Source organism: Chlorocebus sabaeus, chromosome 3 (genome assembly GCF_047675955.1).
Source record: "Chlorocebus sabaeus isolate Y175 chromosome 3, mChlSab1.0.hap1, whole genome shotgun sequence".
Taxonomy (NCBI): domain Eukaryota; kingdom Metazoa; phylum Chordata; class Mammalia; order Primates; family Cercopithecidae; genus Chlorocebus; species Chlorocebus sabaeus.
The window spans coordinates 27,464,989-27,487,354 of NC_132906.1; the positions used below are offsets into that span (position 1 = coordinate 27,464,989).

The window sequence follows — 22,366 nt, forward strand, 5'->3', positions numbered from 1 at the left end:
AGTGTGAGGTACATTTTCTTCCACAAGCCAGGTATTCCACAAGCACCACCAGCATCAGCAGATCCAGCTACAGATTCAGTGCCTATGACCAACTCCACAGACCATCAGCTTGCTTTGTTGAGAAGATTCTGTCCTAATAAACACACTGCTAAGACTAACATTCCCCATCCACAGGACCTAGAGTAAAAGAAAACTTAGGCTACTACAGAGAATAGGCAAATGAAAGATGAAAAAGAGAGGGACGATCAACAGTATTCAGCACCTGTGCTTTGCCAGGCACCGTACTACCTGGGATCATGTAGGCTTCATGAAAATTTGTGATAAATGTTTTACCATCATGCTTTCCTTCCTTCTTTCCCTAGCCCCTTCCTTCCTCCCTTCCTTCTTCCCTGAGTAACTCAGTCAAAAAGCCATTTGATAACTTCCCCTCCCCTCCCCTTTGAAGAGAAGGGGCTATTACAGCAGAGGCAGAGGAAGGGGCTGGAAAGCCAAAGAAGCAACTAGCATGCTAGGAAGATGAGTCACATACAGGGGAATTGAGGGCGGAAAAAAGAAAGAAGGGACAGAGGCTGCTCCTTTAGCCTGGATCCCAGAGCCAATTCACAGGAGCAGCAGCACGTAACATGAGTAAAAATTAACCTTTGTTGGGGCAAGCCCCTGAGATTTCATGGTTATTTGTGTGAACAAAAAATCTTGGGGCCTCCAAATCACTAAGCTAAAGGGAAAAGTCAAGCTGGGAACTTTTTAGGTCAAACCTGCCTCCCTTCTATTCAAAGTCATCCGTCTGCTCACGGAGATAAATGTATATCTGATTGCCTCCTTTGGAAAGGGTAATCAGAAACTCAAAAGAATGCAAGCATTTGTTTCTTATCTACCTAAGACCTGGAAGCCCCCTCCTCACTTTGAGATGTCCCACCTTTCTAGACCAAACCAATGTTCATCTTACATATGTTGATTGATGTTTCATGTCTCCCTAAAATGTACAAAACCAAGCTGTGCTCTGATCACCTTGGGCACATGTCGTCAAGACCTCCTGAGGCTGTGTCACGGGCGCACATCCTTAACTTTTTGGCAAAATAAACTTTCTAAATTAACTGAGACCTGTCTTAGATTTTGGGGGTTCACATTTGTTACCCACAACAAGCTGGGTCTAAGCCAACTGATACAGCAACTGGTAAATAACTTCTGTGCTTAGAGTGTGAATACAGCTTGTCTATCTCATACCAAAACCCATGCTCTTTCCACTTGGTATATAGAATTGTTTATTGATTTAAAAACCATTTTATTGATTAAACTGGCCTTTGTAGAACTCAGCTGCTCTGAGCTTGTCCACTTCTCAGCACTTAGGGAAAATTTCATTTTATAATCCTTTTTAGTCCTCTTATTCCTCTATAGCAGAACAATTATTCCACCAATACTGTGGAAAAGTTAGCCTAGTCTGAAAAATATTTCAGCTACAAATACCTAAAAATGCAGGATAAAATATGGCTGAGCTAGCAAGAAAGTAAGAGAAATAGTCCAAGTATTTAAACTGCTCTGAAATACCAAAGGACTGAAAATGGAATGAGACCAGGAGTCCAAAGAGAGGTTAATGAGCAATAACACTAATGACTGTTTGAAGGGCAGGGCAGATCTAGACTGCTGGGGATCAAAGATACACACACAGACACATACACATGCACACACACACATAACATATATAGGTATATATACATCTATCTAGTTATTTAGAGAGTTTAAGACTTAAAGAAAGTTGCAAAAATAATACAGAGTTCCTATATTACCCTTCACCCAGCTTCTGCAATGATATGTCTTACATATTCATAGCACTTTGGTAAAATCAGGAAACTGATACTGGTACAATACTGTTAATACAGGTATGGATCTTATTTGTGTTTTACTAGTTTTGAATGTACCACTTTGCATTTTCAGTGTATAGCTCTATGAATTTTATCAGATGTATAGATACGAGTAACTGTCAATACAAAGAAACTCTGTCATGTTACCTCTTAACAGTCAGACCCTTGTCCCAACCATAACACTTGGCAATCATGGATTCGTTCTTCATCGCTTTTTTTTTTTTTTTTTTGGCTTTGAGAATGGTACCTAGATGGAATCATATAGTATACAACCCTTTGAGATTAGCTTTTAAAAACTCACCACAATGCCCTTGAGATTCATTCAAGTTGTGTGTATCAATAGCTCATTACTTTTTATGGCTGAGTAGTGTCCCATGGCATGGATGTACTCCAGTTTGCTTTCTATTCACTCACTAAGGACTGTTTGGCTTATTTACAGTTTTGTTTTTTTTTTTTTGAGATGGAGTCTCACTCTGTCGCCCAAGCTGGACTGCAGTGGCACCATCTCAGCTCACTGCAAGCTCCACCTCCCGGGTTCATGCCATTCTCCTGCCTCCGCCTCCCGAGTAGCTGGGACTACAGGTGCCTGCCACCATGCCCAGATAATTTTTTGTATTTTTAGTGGAGACGGGGTTTCACCATGTTAGCCAGGATGGTCTCGATCTCCTGACCTCGTGATCTGCCCGCCTCAGCCTCCCAAAGTGCTGGGATTACAGGCGTAAGCCACCGTGCCTGGCCAATTTTTTGTATTTTTTAGTAGAGACGGGGGTTTCACCATGTTCCCCAGGCTGGTCACGAACTCCTGACCTCATGATCCACCCGCCTCGGCCTCCCAAAGTGCTGGAATTACAGGTATGAGCCGCCACACCCGGACTGTTTTCAGTTTTTGACTATTAAAAATAAAGCCACCATGACATTCATGTACAGAGTTTTGTTTGAACATAGTTTTGGTTTGTCTAGGATAAATACCCAGGAGTGTCATTGCTGGGTGATATGATAAGCAGATGTGCAACTTTATAAGAAACTGTCAAACTGTTTTCTAGAGTGGTTATGCCATTTTATAGTCCTACCAGCAAGGTATGAGAGATCCGGTTGCTCTGCATCCTCACCGGCATTTAGTGCTGTCAGTACTTGTTATTTTAGCCATTTTAATAGGTGTGCGGTAGAATCTCATTGTGGTTTTAATGTGCATTTCCCTAATGGCTAATGACACTGAACACTGTTTTACATTTTTATTTGCCATCTGTATATCTTCTCTGGTGAAATGACTATTCAAGTCTTTGATCCATTTTCTAACTGGACTGTTTGTTTACTTACTCTGAGTTTATATGGTTCTTTATATATTCTGGATATGAGTCCTTTGTTGGATACGTGATTTGCAAATATTTTCCCCTAGTCCATGCCCTGTCTTTAAGCCTTAGTGTTCATTGCCACGAAAGCACTGTCAACAAAGTCTAGACCTCAGGAAAGCTGCAGAATGGAGTTCTCTGGATATAGTCAAATCACCTGAAGAGCCCAGAACAGGCAAATTAGAAAAAATTCTACACAGCCAAAGAAATCAACAGCAAGCTGAATGATAGATTTGAAGAAATTAGCCAGAATGTGGCTCAGAGAAACAAAATGATGGAATATTTTTAAAATAATAATTTAAACCCTCAGATGGTTTAACCCATACCTAATAGGAATTCCAGGAGGAGAGTCTAGAGTGATGTTGTCCAATACAATAGTAGCCAATAGTCACATGTCACTACTTAAAATGTAAATTAATTAAAACTAAATGAAGCTAAAAATGCAGTTCCTTGGTTGTACTGGTCACATTTCAGATGCTCAATAGCCACATGTGGCTGGTGGCTACCCTATTGGACAGTGCAGATATAGAATATTACAGGAAGTTCTACTGGACAGTGCTAGGCCATGAAACAAGTCTGAACCAATTTCAGACAACTGGTATGATACAGATGTTTTGTGGAAATAAAGTAGACATTAGAAATTAAAAACAAAATAGTTCCTACTGCCTCCTCTCACCTTTTTCCCTGTTACAATTCCACCTCTCAACGTCTTCATGTTCTTAATGAGAAGCAGAACGTCCCTGCTGGGTTCCACGGCACTAAGTTCCCCAGAACCCGCCAGTCTCTGCTGACAGAACATCCTGGACCGCCCCGCTCCACACCCCCACCCACGAAGTTCTCTAAAACACTGACCATGACAGCCTGGGGTAGGTTTCCACTTTAACATTCTGACCAAAATCTCAACTCGACGCAGTCAGAGTCTGCGCAACCTGGGACCTCGAGCCAAGAAATCCTCAAGTGACCTTACTTGGCAAAACCAACGACACAACCAAACACAGGTCTCAAGCGATTTACAGCTCGGTGCTTACCAACTCGGTGCTTATCAACTCCGTCACCGGCCGAGGAGCAGCTCTCTGGCGTCGCAGCCCCGCCTCTCTATGACGTTACACGAGGAGCCCTGAAGTGGCGGTCAAGCTTGAGGCGTCATCTGGCTGCGCCTAGTGGGCCGTTGCCTTACAGTTGCTGAGAGGAGGCGAGAGGCGGGGACGTTGAGGCCAAGATCATGTCTGACTGGGAGAGGTTTCCTTGGCAGCAGAGGACGCTAGGTTTGGGATGAAAGAAGCTGGGCAGATGCAAAATCTGGAGAGCGCGAGGGCCGGGCGGTCAGTTAGCACCCAGACTGGCAGCATGACCGGTGAGTGTCCTGGACCCTGCTCCCGCCACCTACCTTTCGCCCTGCCCTGTGCGTCTCCTGTCATTGAACTCCAGATTCCTTGTCTGCACCTCTTTGCCTCCCCTGCTGCTTCTGGATGTCTCCTGCCCGCCCTCTGCGTGTCCCCTCCTCAGTCGCCAGAACCGCTCGGCTCGATCGCACCGGCTTTTGAAGTGTGACTTTTTACCCCTCTTATTTGTTTCTTACAGGACGTAGAGCTGGGGCTATGAGGTCAAAGAGCCTGAATATTTCCAAAGCGCGCTTTTGCCTTGATTTCCAAATTAACCGCACGTGACGCTTTCCTGTATTTCCTGTATTACGACTGCTTTACCGTCGAAGGTCAGCGCATTTTTCGGGCTTTTCTTTTAGCAACGCCCCAGTACAGTCCAAAGAAAAGCTTGCACCACGACGACGTCAGATGCGAAGACTTTTCACAGCTTGCTTTGGGTTGTCCCCCCAGCTATGTGTATTAGCTGTACCGTTTTTTCCTGCAGGGTGAGGGCTGGAGAAAGAGTGCCCAACTTTTTAAGTGGAAAAGGAGGTAGCCACGACTAAGACTGAAGCGTCTCCTGCTAAGATACTTCTGACTCTCTTATACCCTAATCTTTTTCTTCGCCTCATGCGAAAGCAGCTGGGCTTATGCGGCAGCCCCCAAGTGGCATTGAGATTGGCTCCCTTTTTCGCCATTAGTAACACATTTTAAAGTGTTTGTCGTCTCTTTTGTAGGTCAGATACCAAGACTTTCTAAAGTCAACCTTTTCACTCTGCTCAGCCTCTGGATGGAGCTCTTCCCAGCAGTAGAAGCCCAGAGGCAAAAATCTCAGGTATAATTTGTTTCATAGTTTTTCCCCCTTAGAAACGCAATGGTTTAAAATCTGAGTTTATTGCTCCAGTTTCTGTCATAACTAAAACCAAACTTAACAAACCTTAAGATTTTAAAATTACCTTTCTTGATTAACATGACACTTTATAATTCCTAGCTGTAATAAGTCATCTTCCATTCTAAAAATACTTTCTGAGACTGCCATGTTTATCAGGTACTAATGATATTCATATGTCAGTTTGGCTAATAAGATTATCATCTATACCACATAATTTCCCCCAATTGTATATACTGTTGGTGTTTTATCTAGGTAGTTTGCCCCTCTGCCACAGAAATATATAAATTGCCTGGAGATAGAGACAATGTCTTATTTTACCTAGCATATACCCTTTAGCATCTACCATTATATGAATGCTAATTGGTTAATGTTGGATGGAAGTACTCCCTTTTTGGATCTTGAAAGACAGGATCAAAATAGATTAGAAGTGGGCCGGGTGCAGTGACTCACGCCTGTAATCCCAGCACTTTGTGAGGTTGAGGCGGGTGGATCACCCTGTGTCTACTAAAAATACAAAAATTAGCCAGGCATGGTGGTATCCACCTGTAGTCCCAGCTACTCGGGAGGCTGAGGCATGAGAATTACTTGAACAATTCTCATGGATGAGAATTGTTGGAGCTTGCAGTGAGCTGAGATTGCGCCACTGCATTCCAGCCTGGGCAACAGAGTAAGGCTCCGTCTCAAAAGAAAAAAAAAAAAAAAAAAGATCAGAAATGTATAGTAAGAATAATCATAAAAGCCAATATATTGGATTTGGAAGAATGAACATCTTACATCTTTTCTCTCTCCTACCCTTGGGGCAACAAGGTGCTAGGTTCTCATTTTCCTCCATGCATGGAATGGCATGATGCTAGGTTCTCATCATTTCTCTTTGATAATTTTGGAAGCTTAGGGTGTTGGCATTAATTTTTATAGGGGGCCACGACCATTGGAAAATAATATTAGGTTAAGTTGAGCATTTAAGACATTTTTGAAAACAGAGGTAAAAGGAGAGGGGTGGGGCAGAAAATTACCCATGGCTTCTCATCACTCTAACAACATTACTGTTAATGTTTTGGTACTTCCAATCTTAAGCATGAGGTTTTTTATTTTACTCTTACAAAGTTGTAGTTATATTCTGCATGTACTCGCTGAGGTTTCTAACTTGCCAATAATTCTGCTGACAGGTTGCTTTAGATTTTCCAGAGAAAGACTATAAATCCTTAAATTCCCACAGTACTCTTAGGAGACTACCTACTCTTTTCATTTTACTGTGGATGAGGTTTTGTGCTTGGCACTGGAGACACAAAGCAGAAAAAACATGGTCTTTGTTTTCTAATGAGAAGAAACACTAGGCATTTAAACAATTAAAATAGAACTGGTGGAGTGAGTACACAGTATAAGGAGAGATGTTGGCAAGACTGGGAGCCAGGCTCTATATGGGGAAGTGAAGGAAGGATTCACAGAGAAGGTCATATTTGCACTGAGACATGACGAATGAGTGGACATTTGCCCAAGTCAAGGAACTCTACATGGAAAAGCTTGGAGGAATGAGAGAATTTGTGGTCCTCAGGCCAGAAAGTGAAATTAGGTAGAGGGAAGAGACTGGAAAGGAGCTTGACAATGTAGACAGGAATCATATCATAAAAAGCATTGTATGCCTTGCAAAGGAGTTTAGATTTTATCCTATCGATATAGGAATTGCATTGAGGAATTTTAACGGGATGTGAGGATATTCACTTCTCATAATAAAATGATATCTCTTGGCGTAGTTTCCTCCCCCAATTCCTATGTAAAGTGTTTTATAGATAGTAAAACATTATTTAAAATGTTATACATTGTTATTTCATATTTCTTACCCTTATCACCCACTCTGGCTCTACATTTTACTAATGACTGAGAAAGCTCTTCATTTCCTTCATTAATTTTGAAGTTCCTTTATTCCTTCTACTTGCTAATAGCTTAGTATTATTTTATGAAAGTAGATATCCAAGCTGTTAGGGATTTTGTGTTTGTGTGTGTGTGTGTGTGTGTGTGTGTGTGTGTGTGGTTTTTTTTCCAGATAAAATTTATTTTGAAGAACCAGATTGGAAACAAATATTTAGAGATTTAAGACTTTTAGGCTGGGCGCAGTGGCTCATGCTACTAATCCCAGCACTTTGGGAGGCTGAGGCAGGCAGATCACAAGGTCAAGAGATCGAGACCATGGTGGCCAACATGGTGAAACCCCATCTTTGCCAAAAATACAAAAAGTAGCTGGTCGTGGTGGTGCGCACCTTTAGTCCCAGCTACTCAGGAGGCTGAGGCAGGAGAATCGCTTGAACCCGGGAGGCGGAGGTTGCATTGAGCCAAGATCATGCCATTGCACTCCAGCCTGGCAACAGAGTGAGACTCCGTCTCAAAAAAAAAAAAAAGAAAAAGAAAAGACTTTTAAAAACTGAACATATTAGAGATTGAATACAAATTTTGAAAAGGCATTCTTTCTTTTGTAAATATCCGGATTTGATCTCATTTTAGTTCTATTTTATTTTTCATACACACCACATCCTGTGCTGAAATTAAGTTTTTTTTTTCAACAGGCACAAGTTATATTTAATTAGTGAAAAATGATATCTATGTTTCTATTAGGAAGGAATTGATTGGCCAACTAACTGTTGAAGTTTGTTTGCAAATAATACACACCCAACTGTTACCTCCTACTCTATAGAGAAAACTGTGGATCTGAGAAAACTGAGATAAAGGTTTCAGGTAGCATTTTGTTAAAAAAAAAATACTACCAAGGAAATTTCAAAACTATATTAGCAACAAAATTTTATACAACTTTATATCATGTTTAACAAAAGATCAGGGTTATGAGTCTCTGTTTTCTCCCACGCCAATGACTCTTAGTTTTCCTGGCATCTCGTTCCTTCATCTGGTGGATACCATGGAAGTTTTCTAAATGAAAAGAAATGTCTTTTGTTTCAAATATTTTATGTGAGATCTTATTTAGAAATCTGACTCATACGCATGTCTATTTAAGCCTTTTAAATGGAAAGTTAAAACACATAGAAATGAGTACAGAAGGCATCAAAACAAAGAACATCCATGTCTTCAGAAAGCCAGGCAACCTGGAAGTAGGATTGACTTGGCTATATGAAAGGTTATCATTCTTAGCTCCTGGTCCTGGAGCTTGCCCAGCTCCTATTCACTGCATTGGTGTCTTTCCAGCTGTGCTCCCACACCCATGTCTCCTAGGACTACAACTCTCTCACCATGGTCTTGTGTAGGCCTCTACTTCTGTTCTTACTTACAGGCCTTGGGACTCTGAGGCACTCGGGGAGGGAGAGTCTCAGGATTACTCTGGCAGTGATCTGGGTGAAATAGGCTTTTACATGTTAGCTTGGGAACTTGACTATCATATTTAACATTGTTTATATGAGAAAAATGTGTTTTAAATTCCAAAAAAGGCAGATTTACCAAGTATTTAGAACATGATTGTAGGTTGTCAATTACTTGTCTATTTAATGTCAATAAAGCAGAAGTATATAATTTCATTAGTTCTCATATCATAGCCATTGTAAAAAAGCAATACCAATGATAGTGTGGGGGAAGAATACAGAATGAAAGGGAGCATATTGTACTCCACTTTTATAGTGTTATTTATTGTACAAACATTATCATTGAAACTGAAGACTGAATCATTAGCTGCAACATTTTTCAATGCTTTTTATTTATATTTTAAATGTTTCTCTTGGATTTTCCTTTTTGTACTAGTTAATATCCACATAATTTTGCAGGTAGTTGCAGTCATTGCAGGAATACAATTTTGTATTTGACAGTTTCAGTACTGTTACAGGGTTATTTATTTTAAATTATACAATAAGAATACATCTAAATTTCATATACATATAGTATATGCTGCCATTGTGTTTATACTTGTAGAAATATTAAATTCCTTGAAATGTTACCCAATTTTGTGCCTAGTATTTCTTTACCATTTACTATAGTATATTTTTTCCAGTATTATTTGCACATGGTATTCGTAGAGTTGAGTACAAACATTTTCCTATTAAGAGAAAAAAAACTTCTTTAAGCTAAAGTAATAAGATTGTTTCACTTAAATTCTTTAGTCTGCTTTTGCTGTACAGAGTAAATAATAGAAACACCAAGATGCAATTAGACATGTAATGTATTGGAAATACTGCTTTTGATACTTTACCAACCTTTTGTCTTACTAAAAGCATTTTTATGAATTACCAAAGTAATAAATGTTTGTTATTTTTAAAATGGACAGAAGAAAAGTTTTATCATAATTCTACCTCCTAGAGACTAATTACTTTTTAAAAATTGTTTCTCAGTCTTTTTTCTCTTATTTTCTTTACTTACATGAGATCATTTAACTCTGGATTCTACCCTTTTCACTTAACATAAGAAAATACTTATACTGTAATGTTAGTATAAATATTAGAGCAGCACCTTAGTCTAGTGTCTTAGAGTAGCCTGTGGTTTTACAGCCAGCCTGCCTGGGTTCAGATTCTGACTCCGCCTTTTACTAGTTGTATAACTTTGGGTAACTTTACCTCTCAGTGTGAGCTTCCTCATCTGTAAAATGAAATGTTACTAGTATATACTACATGAGGCTTTTATGAGAAATGAATGAGTTAATATTTGTAAAGGTCTTAGTGCCTGGCACATGTTAGGTACTATGTGATTTTTTGTTGTTGTTGTTGTTGTTCTTGTCTCCTTATTTATTTAATAGAGATGGGGTCTTGCCATGTTGCCCAGACTGGTCGCTAACTACTGGGCTCAAGCAGTCTGCCCGCCTCAGCCTCCCGAAGTGTTAGGATTACGGCATGAGCCACCGCACCTAGCCTCCTAACTCTTTCCATTGTGTCTTCTGGTACCTTATGCTAAAGGCCCTCACTGTACTTTTCCAGAACAGAAGCAATGTAGCATAATGGTTAAGACAATGGATCTTGGGCTGGATCTGGCATATCCACTTATTACCTGTGTGACCATGGTTGAGTTATTTAATCTTTCTCAGCCACAGTTTCCTCATTTGTAAAACGGAAATAATAGGAGCTACTTTATAAAGTTATAAGGATTAAATGAGATAATTTAGGGCCTGGTACATGATAAACATGCAGTAGATGTTAGGTACTATTATTATCATCACTCGTATAATTATTACCACTACTAGCACCCACATCCTTACCGTTTTTCCACTGACACCATCACTTCCTCTACTTCCTGTTCTGTTTGAACAGAAACCTCATTCACAGAACATGGGTTTTCCTATAAACTTCTTTTCTAGCATCCAGCACTTGTTTCATAAGACTAGCAGGTCAACATTTACAGAGTTTCCCATTCCTACTTTAAAACTTTATCAATTTATTAACTATCCCACCAATTTTTTTTTTTTTTTTTTGAGACAGAGTCTTGCTCTGTTGCCCAGGCTGGAGTGCAGTGGTCTGATCTCAGCTCACTGCAGCCTTCCCCTCCTAGATTCAAGCAATTCTTCTGCCTCAGCCTCCCGAGTAGCTGGGACTACAGGCGCGTGCCACCATGCCCAGCTAATTTTTGTATTTTTAGTAGAGACAGGGTTTCACTATGTTGGCCAGGCTGGTCTCAAACTCCTGACCTCAAGATCTGCCCACCTCGGCCTCCCAAAGTTCTGGGATTACAGGCGTGAGCCACCACACCCGGTTATCCCACCTATTTTGGAGCTCACAGAATTCTATGCCACTTTCTTTGTCTTAATCAACTTACTTGATAGTCACTTTCCTGTTTTCATAAATTATAAGCCCTATGAGAGCTGCATCTTGAGCAATTAGGCTGTCATATAGCAAGGGTTCAATAAGTATTTGTTGAACTAATAAATGAAGGACTTTGGTCCCTGCCTCAAAACTTTCTTTCTACTTCCAATTTTCACTTTTCCCCTCATGGATATACCTGTATTAGTTTTCTATTGCTGCTATAACAGATGACCACAAAGTTGGTGGCTTAAAACAACACAAATTTATTATACAGTTCTGTAGGTAAGAGGTCTGAAATGGGTCTTACTGGGCTAAAGTCAAGGTGTTGGCAGAGCCAGATTCCCTTCAGACGCTCTAGGGGAGAAACTTTCCTTGCCTTTTCTACCTGTGGAGATTATCTGTTTTCCTTGGCTCATGGGCCTCTTCCATCTTCAAAGCCAGCAGTGGCCAGTCAGGTATTTCATGTTGCATCACTGACTCTCCCACACCCCTCTTTTACTTATAATGACCCTTGTGATAACATTGGGCCAATCAGATAATCAAGGATAATCTCCCCATCTCAAAGTAGGTGGTTAGTGCCTCAGTTCCAGCTGCAACCTGAATTCCTCCTTGCTATGTAACAAAACATAGTCATAGACTCCAGGGACTGGGACAAGGAGATCTCTGGTGGGGCATTATCCTATCAACCACAGTCCCGATCTAATACTTTTGCTACATAGTTCCTTATCTTCTCTATTCCAATTAATTTACCTCTATTCCACTTTAGTCATTCGTGGCCACACTTTGGACTTTTCCATTACTCAAAACTGCCACAATTCTGAAACCATAAACTTCAGAATTTTATTTTCGGATCACAATTTCCAGTCCTTCTATGTTCTGGGAAAGTAAATAAAGGTTTATTTACTAGGTAAAGTAGTATGAACTTGATCCGAACAAAGTGGGAAGTCATTGTAGAGTTTCATCATGGAAAAAAAATGGTCAAAGCCAAGGACGCCAGCCTTTAAATATGGGAATGTTGAATTAGTCATATGTCTTATGTGCTAATCTTTTTTTTCCTTAATCTGATTATTATTAGAAAAATGAAGAGGGAAAGCATGGACCCTTAGGAGATAATGAAGAGATGACCAGAGTATCTACTGACAAAAGACAGGTAAATTTTTGTGATTTCACATATATATATGCTCATAATGACAAAGCAAAAGGAATACTATAAAGTAAAATAAAAGTGCCTCCATTTCTACTTTCAAGGGGGTTTTTAAAATACTCTTCTAAAAATGGTCTGTATATTTACAAGACTATATGTCACTCCTTTTTTTAAAAAAAAAAAAAAGTACAGGTGGGATTATTCTGTGCTATGTCCTACATCTTGCTTAAAAAAAAAAAAAAAACAAAAAACTCTTGAGAGTTCATATAGATGTGTTAAGAAATACTCTCCCTTAGTTCTCTCACACTTCCACACACCTTGCTGGGTATACCAAGAATGCAAGGCCCTAACCTTGCATTTACTTTACCTAGTAAATAAACCCAGAGTTTTACCTGGGTCATTTCTCAGAGTTGTGTTTGCAGTGATCAGCCCTGAAGGTTGAGGTAATGTCTTCCTCCAGGACAAAGAGCAAACTTTCTTACTTTCTGCTGTGAAATAGTAGGACCCTCAAGCTCAGTGTTCCTTTCCTATAACACTACCCACCCTGTGTCCAGGCAGCTATCTGTGCCCATCTGTATTACCCATCATGGGGCTTGAGGGCAGGGAAACAGAAATGGTGCTCATACTGACTGCTGTGCTGCAAATAATAAAGTTCATTGTTTCTAACCCAGAAGTTTCATGTTTTCTGCTAATATCTATGAAACAGTAATAGGTTAACTTATTAGTTGGTAAGTAGGGTAAAATCAAAGTGCAGACTTGAAAGATGAACCTTGTTCTTTTTAATATTGTATAGTATTTCTTTGTTACTTTATTCTTTTGAGTTTTCCAGAGGTTCCAATTCATTGGGTGCAGAGTAGAGACTAAGCATGTATGTTTTGAAGAGTTACCTTGATAAATATTCCTAGAGATTTCCTAATTCATTCTGAGTGAGCCCAGCAGAAATATAGAAATAATTTGTCTCAGAATATTTACATGTTTTCATATTAAGAAAGGCCAAGGGGAAAAAATAGTGAATCACCATTTAAGTCAATGTACTAGTCCCTGTACAAAACATATACAAAACAGACTGTCCCCTTTTGCCCATGTTTTAGTGTAAAACTCTGTGACATAGGTGACTTGCCAAAATGTTAGCAAAGTGAAGGAAAATCAAATTCAGAGCAGTGATTCACTGAAAAGATTCAGTCCTCTGGGATTTGCAGTAAATGAAAGTGCCGAAATGGAATGCAACTTGAGCTTTTATTTGTTTTGTTGAGTTTCAGATGGAAAAATCTTTGTCTCAAACTTGATATTTTGGCCTTACCTAAATGCAAAATGAAAAAAACGTATTTTCTAAGGTGAGACTCTAGACAAAAAAGTGATAAAGTCGACCCAAAGGGGGTTCTAATAACAAATAAGTTGATGAGTATGCTTCTCACTTAATAGGAACAATTTTTTTTTTTTTATGTTTTTTTCTGGCTTTATTTCTGTCTGCTTAACTAGGAAAATCTAAAGCTGAAATCATTCCCTTGCTGCCACTTCCACTGGTCATGTTGATTCAATTTAACAACAGGAGCTCTGTCAAGATCTTTTGATGAGGCAACATTACTTCTTTTCCACGATGATACTGGCAAGGCATGGTGGCTCAGGCCTGTAATCCCAGCACTTTGGGAGGCCAAGGCGGGTGGATCACAAGGTCCAGAGATCGAGACCATTCTGGCTAACACGGTGAAACCCCGTCTCTACTAAAAGTACAAAAAATGAGCCAGGCGTGGTAGGAGCTACTCAGCTACTGCGGAGGCTGAGGCAGGAGAACGGCGTGAACCCAGGAGGCGGAGCTTGCAGTGAGCCCAGATCACGCCACTGCACTCCAGCCTGGGCAACAGAGCAAGACTCCGTCTCAAATCAATCAAACAATCAATCCAGCCTGGGCGACAGAGACTCTGTCTGAAATAAATAAACAAACAAACTTATTGAAAGTATTCAGAAATCAATAATATATACTTTGCATTTGAGGAGCATAAAACTCTAGAAGTTTTGGTAGGGAGAGGAAAGTGTTCACAAATTCAAGGTCAATTTAAAGCTTATTTTAAAAGCCAATATAGATAGGTTTTTCATATTTTACATACATTCCTAGGTATATATTTTGTAAAGCAGAGATTTTTGTATTCCTTTTTAAATGTCTTTCTAGTTTAGGAGATGGTTGGTTAACTCAGAAATGGAATTCCATAAAAGCTTCTCTGTTCCTTTTTTAGATATTTTACAAATTATTCTCCATAATCTCAAACATTTATACTCAAAACTGAAACTGAAACTTGACTAGTTAATATCGCTTTGGTCTGATCCTTAAAGTGATTTCAGATATGCTGCACTGGGGAATAAGTATAGGGTAAAATCCCTTTGGAAGGGGATGGGGAATAGGGACAACCTCTCCTCAGCCCAAGCTCCCCTCATGTAACAGTCAGTCCCCAGCCCAAGGATCAGGTTTACATTCCTTACTTCAGAGGCTTTTGCTGTGAAAACAGCATAGATTATTTTGTGCCTTATGCAGAACTGACTTTTTTTTTTTTTTTAACCTTAGTCTGTTTTATCTGATATTGTTATACCAGCTTTGATTAATATTTGCTTAAGTTGAGACACTTTAGGTTCAATAGTAACACAAAACCTTCACTCAAAGAGATCCACTGGAGGTGCTTAGAACCCCAGTCAGTCTGCAGTCTGCAGGGCTTAAATCAGGCTCAGCCAGTACCTTCTCTGTGGAATACTGCTAAGATAGCTCACGCTTACTGCTCTGACGTCAAGTTCTCTCATCCTTTTTGACACTTGATGGTATGTCTTCCTTCTTTTTGTTTTTATAACTTACCTATAGTAGGAGGTGGGACCCAACTATAGTAGTCTAGACTGCCATAGTGTTAAAAATTGATACAGCCAGTAGTTTCTAAAAAGAAATTGAGAATTATCTTTACTTTGGTCAATATCTAAAATATTTTAGAATTTGATGACCTCTGCTTTATCATCTGCCTTTTACCATCCGTGTGTCTTTCAGAAAGTCATGTAAACTTTCTGGGCTTTACTTATCCATGTGTAAAATCAGGGCTTTATATTCTTTATTACCATCTAGAAGCTTAATACTAAATGGTACTACACTCAATGCTATAAGAAACAAGTCAAATTGACCTAGTTCTTGCCCTTTACTGGGTTATAATGTATCTAATCTTTCACTAGAACAAATTAATGATAATTACGTGCTTAATCGTTCGATTAGTAGAGCTTAGGTTTAGAAAATTTCTGGCCTAAAGTCAACACTAAAGTTTCAGAAGCTTTTTGGATCTAATGAGAAATGTGCTTTGTACAAACTCTGTTTAGATAAAGAATTAAACAAAACTTCCATTTTATTAATAATTCAAGTATAATCCATAATGTGATTAATAGGTGTTATAACTAATAAGTTGTTATTTTATATCTTAATGTAGGTAAAGAGAACTGGTCTTGTGGTGGTGAAAAACATGAAAATTGTTGGTCTCCACTGTTCTAGTGAAGATTTACATGCCGGGCAGATTGCTCTTATTAAACATGGGTCAAGGCTGAAAAACTGTGATCTTTATTTTTCCAGAAAACCATGTTCTGCTTGTTTGAAAATGATTGTAAATGGTAAGTGCAGAAAAGGGTTTGTTGGGGATTAAGAGTATTTATCTGGGATGGGCATGGTGGTTTATGCCTGTCATCCCAGCACTTTGGGAGGACAAGGCAGGAGGATCGCCTGAGCCTAGGAGTTCAAGAATAGCCTATGCAACATAGGGAGACCCCATCACTACAAAAAATAAATTAGCTAGGCATGGTGGTGCATGCCTGTAGTCCCCACTACTTGAGAGACTGAGGTGGGAGGATTGCTTGAGCCCAGGAGTTCGAGGATACAGTGAGCCATGATTGCGCCACTGCACTCTAGCCTGGGTGACAGAACAAGACCCTGTCTCCAAAAAAAAAAAAAAGAAGAAGGAAAGAGCATTTGTCTGAGAGCAGTGGTGGGAACACATTTGCTAAATACCACAGAGATAATTTAGAAATATATATCTCCAAGTCAGGTGCTATGGCTCGCACCTGTAATCCCAGCTACTCAGAAGGCTGAGGCAGGAGAATTGCTCAAGCCCAGGAGTTCAAGGCTGTAGTGAGCTCTGATCGCTCCACTGCACTCCAGCCTGAATGACAGAGCAAGACCCTGTCTCTAAAAAATAAAATAAAAAATATATAAATATATATCTGAAGACAGTTTGATACATTATAAGAGTAAACATCAGAAAACATGGATTCTGGTATCATTCATGTCTACTAACCTATTAAATGACCCTCAGTGTATGAGTAGACTAATGCTAACTGCTATAACAAAACAAAATTTCAGTGGCTTAGGGTACTAGATATTTATCACTTGTATAATAGTCCAACGCATGTGTTGCTAAACAGCAGGCAGCTTTCTCCATGTGGTTGATTCCTGGGCTAGGCATCTTCTGTCTCATTGCTGTTGTCGTTTCTAGGGCTTTGAGTCCTCTGTATCCAGAGGCAGACTGAGAAAGAATGAGTAGAGAGGGTGAACCTGCTTCTTAAAACCCTGACCTGGAAGTCGCATACATCATTTCTGTTCTCATCCATTGTGAGAACTGTTGTTCCCACTGGGCAACTGTCTTTCAGTGACTACTCTACATTTTGGAAGGAGGAACACAAATTTTTAATGTATAGCCATCCATCCACACCAGGCTATTCACTAAACCTCTCTGTGCTTATGATTCTGTTTTGCACCCAGGTATATGCCAATCATTCTTTCATTTAAAAAGTATGCATCCTGTTGCATAGGCATCCTGGCAGATCAAAAAACAAACAAAAAAACTAATGTGCTTCCTAATCTTTACCCTCAAGGTGTTATTTGGGGGCCAAAATAACAATTTAATATGATGCATTATCTAGTACCATATCAGTGATACAGGTTGTAAGTGATATTTGGTCTCAGAGGAGAAATAGTGATCCCTGCAGATTGCCATATTATGAAAGGCTGAGGATTAAACTTGATCTTGATGCATCATAGGTAGAGGAAGAGGAACACATTCCTGGTCAGGGGGAACAGTGCATATAGAGTCATCAAGTTGTAAGAAGCAAAGTTCTAGGGTCAGTATTTGAAATGGAGAATTATTCTTGGAGAATAGTGGCAGATGAATTATAATGATAGTGGAGAACTTTGAAGAACTGTAGGGCCTTTGAACTTTATCTTATAGAACAGAGTTCCTAGGCCTGCTTTGAGAAAGAGCTGTTTTTATTTACATCAAAGCCTTGAGAGTAATGATCAGATCTATGTCAAGGTCAGTGCCTTGAGCTATAAATGGCAGAACTTCTAGAAGAAATGGGTCATGTGACTAGAAACCTCTTGGCCTGCAACAAGTGTTTTGAGCAGGTAGGTATCTGTGGTAGTGATTGGATTCAATATTCTCAACTACAGTTACCAATACATTAAAAGAATAGGTATGAAAGTGGTGGTGGCATTTTTTTCTCCTTTTCCCAACTAACCAGGCAGATTGGACATGTGTTTTATCACTTATGTTCAACTGACCTACAGTTCCTGTTTGTAGGCAATGTGGAGACATTGAAGATTCTTGAGAAAGATGTAACATGATTGAAATTTTTGTTATTGCTGTTATTGAATTGGAACAGGGAGAGATTAGAGATTGGGAGCTTGATTAGTAGACCATTGCATTAGGCAAGGTTTAAAATAGGATTCAGATGATGACGTTGATACAGAAATGAAAGAATGTGAAAGAACCAAAACATTTGTTAGCTGATCTGTTCTAGATCAAGGGAGAAAAATGAATAAAAGATAGTTGTGCTTTGTGCTGAGCTAACTGTGCTGAAAGCAGTCTTAATAGCCTTGGAGCCACAAATTAGAGGGAAGAATAGGAGAGTGCAGTTCACTGCTTGATGTCTTAAGGCATTCGATACTGACAAGAAAGATAATGAAGTATGGAAAGTCAGGAAGGATCTACAATGGAAATGCTTGTATATTGGTGTTGGACAATATATAAGCAAAATTGCTATGTTAGATTAGGCTTATGTATTATATTTAGTTATCTTAGGAGGGGAGCATGGCTGAACCCCATGCTACAGCTAGATTACTTTAGTTAGAATTGCTGTTACCTCAGTTACAAGGCAAATGTAGCACAGTGGTTCTCCAAGTGTGGTCTGTGGACTCCTGATGGTCCACGAGGTCAATGTTATTTTCATAATAACACTACCTTCAGGCTGGGCATGGTGGCTTATGCCTGTAGTCCCAACATTTTGTGAGGCTGAGGTAAGTGGCTTGCTTGAGCCCAGGAGTTTGAGACCAGCCAGGGCAATATGGAGAAACCCCTTAACTACTAAAAATAGAAAAATTAGCTAGGCATGGTGGTGTGTGCCTGTAGTCCCAGCTACTTGGGAGGCTGAGGTGGGAGGACCACTGGAGCCTGGGATGCGAAGGTTATGGTGAGCTGGCACTCCAGCCTGGGCCACAGAGCAAGATCCTGTCCCAGAAAGCAAAAACAAAAACACTACATTCATACTAATGGTACCAAAACAATGATAGGTAAAACTACTATTTCCGTATCTTTATTTTTATTTTATTTTTTTTGAGAGGGAGTCCCACTCTGTTGCCCAGGCTGGAGTGCAATGGCACAATTTCAGTTCATTGCAACCCCTGCCTCTCAGGTTCAAGTGATGCCCCTGCCTCAGCCTCCTGAGTAGCTGGGATTACAAGCACGCACCACCATGCCCAGCTAATTTTTGTATTTTTAGTAGAGACGGGGCTTCACTGTGTTGGTCAGGCTGGTCTCGAACTTCTGACTTGTGATCTGCCCACCTCAGCCTCCCAAAGTGCTGGGATTACAGACATGAGCCACCACACCCAGCCTGTTTCCATATCATTAATCAAAACAGTCGTGCCATACCGCACTGGTAGTCATTGTACTCTTCACTGCACTCAGAGGGAAAAAAGAAAACCAGTTTTACATAAAGTCCTTGATGAAACAGTAAAAAGTATTAATTTTATTAAATCTCAACTTGAGTCTGCATCTTTTTAATATTCTGTGTGAGGAAACAGGAGGTGGGTATAAAGTGCTTTTGCTACAGACCTAAGGTATGAAGATGGCTTTGAGGAAAACCATGTATGTGATTTATTTGAGTTGCAGACTGAATTATCTACTTTTTTAATGGAATATCATGAACTGACAGTGGTTAGACTTGGATATTTGGCAGATATTTTCTTGAAACTATAGTGAACCTGTCACTTTCAGATAAACAACTGACATTTTTTTGTTGCCAGTGATAGAATTTGAGTTATCAAGTGAAAATTAGAATTTTGGAAAACTCATATTCTCCATTATGAGCCTGACAGCATCTCACCACTTAGACTCTTTTGATGGGATTGGTGGTGATATTAATGAATGGGATTTTTTTTTTAATATTGTGGAATCAGTAAATCATTGTTTTCTGGATGACCAATGCACAATGCTACAAAATCATGCATGAGTAAAAGCCATTCTAAGTGCAAGACAGACCAATGGACTTTAACCTAACAGTTCAAAAAGTTTATTGATATGGTTTCAGATTCTACATTGTAACTAACCTTTAAGAAACTATCCCTTGTCAAATTTTTATGTAGTGCCAAAAAAGAATATTCACAAGTGTCTGAAATGGCTGTTAAAATACTCCTTTTTCAACCATGTATCTATATGAGGCCAGATAATTTTCATATCCTTCAGTGAAAACAACATATTGCAAATTTGAGCATCCAGCTGTTTTCTATTAAGCCAATTTTTTTTTTTTTTTTTTTTTTTTTTTTTTTTTTTTTTTTACAAAGCAAGTTACTTTATTAGAATTTTAAGCAATGTATAAGTGATGGAATCATTCTAACAACACATCTATTCACTGCTTACAATTCCAACCAATTTCAGTTCTCTGATATCTAATGACAAGAGCGGAGACCTGTTCAAGTTCCTTCCACCAGTAAGACCCACAGCTCAAAGTTGTGGGAGTGATTAACTGAGCCCTAGGCCTTCACACGTTTACCACATTAAAATACCACAGTGTTTTCTTATAAGGTCAACCACCTGGGAACTAATTAACATTAGCATTAAGACTTTAAATAAACTGTTAGGCACAGGGCTAGATCAGGCATTATAAAACTTTGTGGTGCCCTATTCAAGCCACACAAATTCCCAAATATTTTAGCTTGTAACAGGTTTGTCTTTCCCCTCTTGAGACAATTATTTGGGTACTTGGTTTTGGAAATAAGGTAATTCATGATGGAAGTTTCCTAGCTGTGATGGTGCTCTAGGCAACTTCAGAGAATGAAGATAGAAATTATGCATGATTATATAACATGAAGAGTTAAATTTCTATTACGCACTCAGTTTCCATTCTCTGATTTCTCTTAGCTCTATAAACACATGTAAATCTTCTGCAGAGCTTTAAAGAGCTCTGAAAGGGAAAATACCATTCCATATATGGAATTGATAGCATAGTACAGGCCAGGGGCAGTGGCCCACACCTGCAATCCCAACATTGTGAGGCCAGTGGGAGGACCGCCTGAGGCCAGGAGCCCAAGACCAGCCTGGGCAACATAGCAAGACCCCGTCTCTACCAAAAAAAAAAAAAGTAGCTGGGTGTGGTGGTGCACACCTGCAATCCCAGCCAATCTGGAGGCTAAAGCAGGAGGATTGATAGAGTATGGGAGTTAGAAGTTACAGTGAGCAATGATGTCACCACTGCACTCCAGCCTGGGTGACAGACTGGTCTCTATTAAAAAAAAAAAAAGGTATAGTGATACACTATTAATTCTATATATGCTAATATGAGATAGCATCCATATAAACTACTATCAAGTCTTTATGTGCCAGCTACTGTAATAAGTCTTTTCAAGTTTAACTCACTGAATTCATAATGAATTATGAGTTAGCTACCGTTATTTCCCCCATTTTACAAATAGGGAAACTGAGACTGGGAGACATTATTTAACTTGCTGGCAAGTTAATTTTATTTAAATTTAATAAACATTAATAAACATTATTTAAGTTACTGGCAGAACTGGTATTTGAACCTACTTAATCTGATTCTAGAGCCTGTGCCATATAAACTCTTACCCACTATGCTATGCTATTCATTAGTATCCATTTAACAATTACTACTATTGCAATAGCTGCAACTATCACTCCTATAGTACAGGGGAATCTATCAAACACTCAGCTTTCAACTTATCTATTTCTGAAAACATTTTTATTAAAATATAAGGTGCATTTCACTGATCTATTTTTATAATTGTCAATTTATTTAAGTACTTTTATTATATGATGTAAGAAAAATGTTTGAAATGTCTTCTGGAATTAACCGGAACAAAATAAATGTGCAAAATTTAGAATAGAATTTTACAGAGTTCACAGGCCACCAAAGCCCATTCATGAAACCCTTCATGAAACCCATTCATGAGGCCAAAGGGCAAAACAAACCCTCCCTGAAAATCTCAATTGGGCTTTTAATATTTAAATTTAAATGTCTATACGAATTCTGCTGCTGAGTTTTGTCCTTCCATTCTTCTTAATTTTCCAGTGAAACTGATAACTATTATTTTTCCTTTTGCTATTAAGCCAAATATTAAAGATATTTGTAAAAATTTAAAACAATCTCATTCTTACAGATTTTTGTTTTGGAAAATATTTTTTTCATAAAGCAAATGTTATTTATATTAATGTATAACAGATTATTGTTATTTTTAATGAATTAATAAATATTTTAAATTTTGTTTTAATTTTCAAGTATGATAAATATCAGTAGATATATTTCACATAAATAAAAGCTCTTTGTGGTCCTCAATAATTTGTAAGAGTGTTAAGGAATCCTGAGATCAAAAAATTTGAGAAACTGTGCTTTAGCATTTGCCACTAATACACAAATGTCTGTCTAAAGAGGATTTCCCCCCTCTTCTTAAATCAGGATTACTGGGAGCAACTAAGATGCCTAGATGAAAGGTTTACCATCACTGCTGGTTAGGAAATGGAT

The 22,366-nt window shown here is 39.0% G+C and overlaps 1 protein-coding gene and 1 long non-coding RNA gene across 2 annotated transcripts in view; one reads left to right on the top strand and one right to left on the bottom strand.

Annotated features, from left to right (window-relative positions):
• The window catches only part of LOC119620073 (uncharacterized), a 52,049-nt gene extending 47,739 nt beyond the window's left edge, over nt 1–4,310 (bottom strand). The window contains exon 1 of the long non-coding RNA XR_005236484.2: nt 4,237–4,310. This is a non-coding gene — a long non-coding RNA (uncharacterized lncRNA). The remainder of the gene's footprint in view (nt 1–4,236) is intronic.
• A 50-nt stretch (nt 4,311–4,360) lies between these two features.
• The window catches only part of CDADC1 (cytidine and dCMP deaminase domain containing 1), a 44,856-nt gene continuing 26,850 nt past the window's right edge, over nt 4,361–22,366 (top strand). The window contains exons 1-4 of the mRNA XM_007960389.3: nt 4,361–4,562; nt 5,307–5,404; nt 12,254–12,328; nt 15,772–15,949. Coding sequence (XP_007958580.1) covers nt 4,481–4,562; nt 5,307–5,404; nt 12,254–12,328; nt 15,772–15,949 — 433 coding nt within the window. The 5' untranslated portion in view covers nt 4,361–4,480. The remainder of the gene's footprint in view (nt 4,563–5,306; nt 5,405–12,253; nt 12,329–15,771; nt 15,950–22,366) is intronic.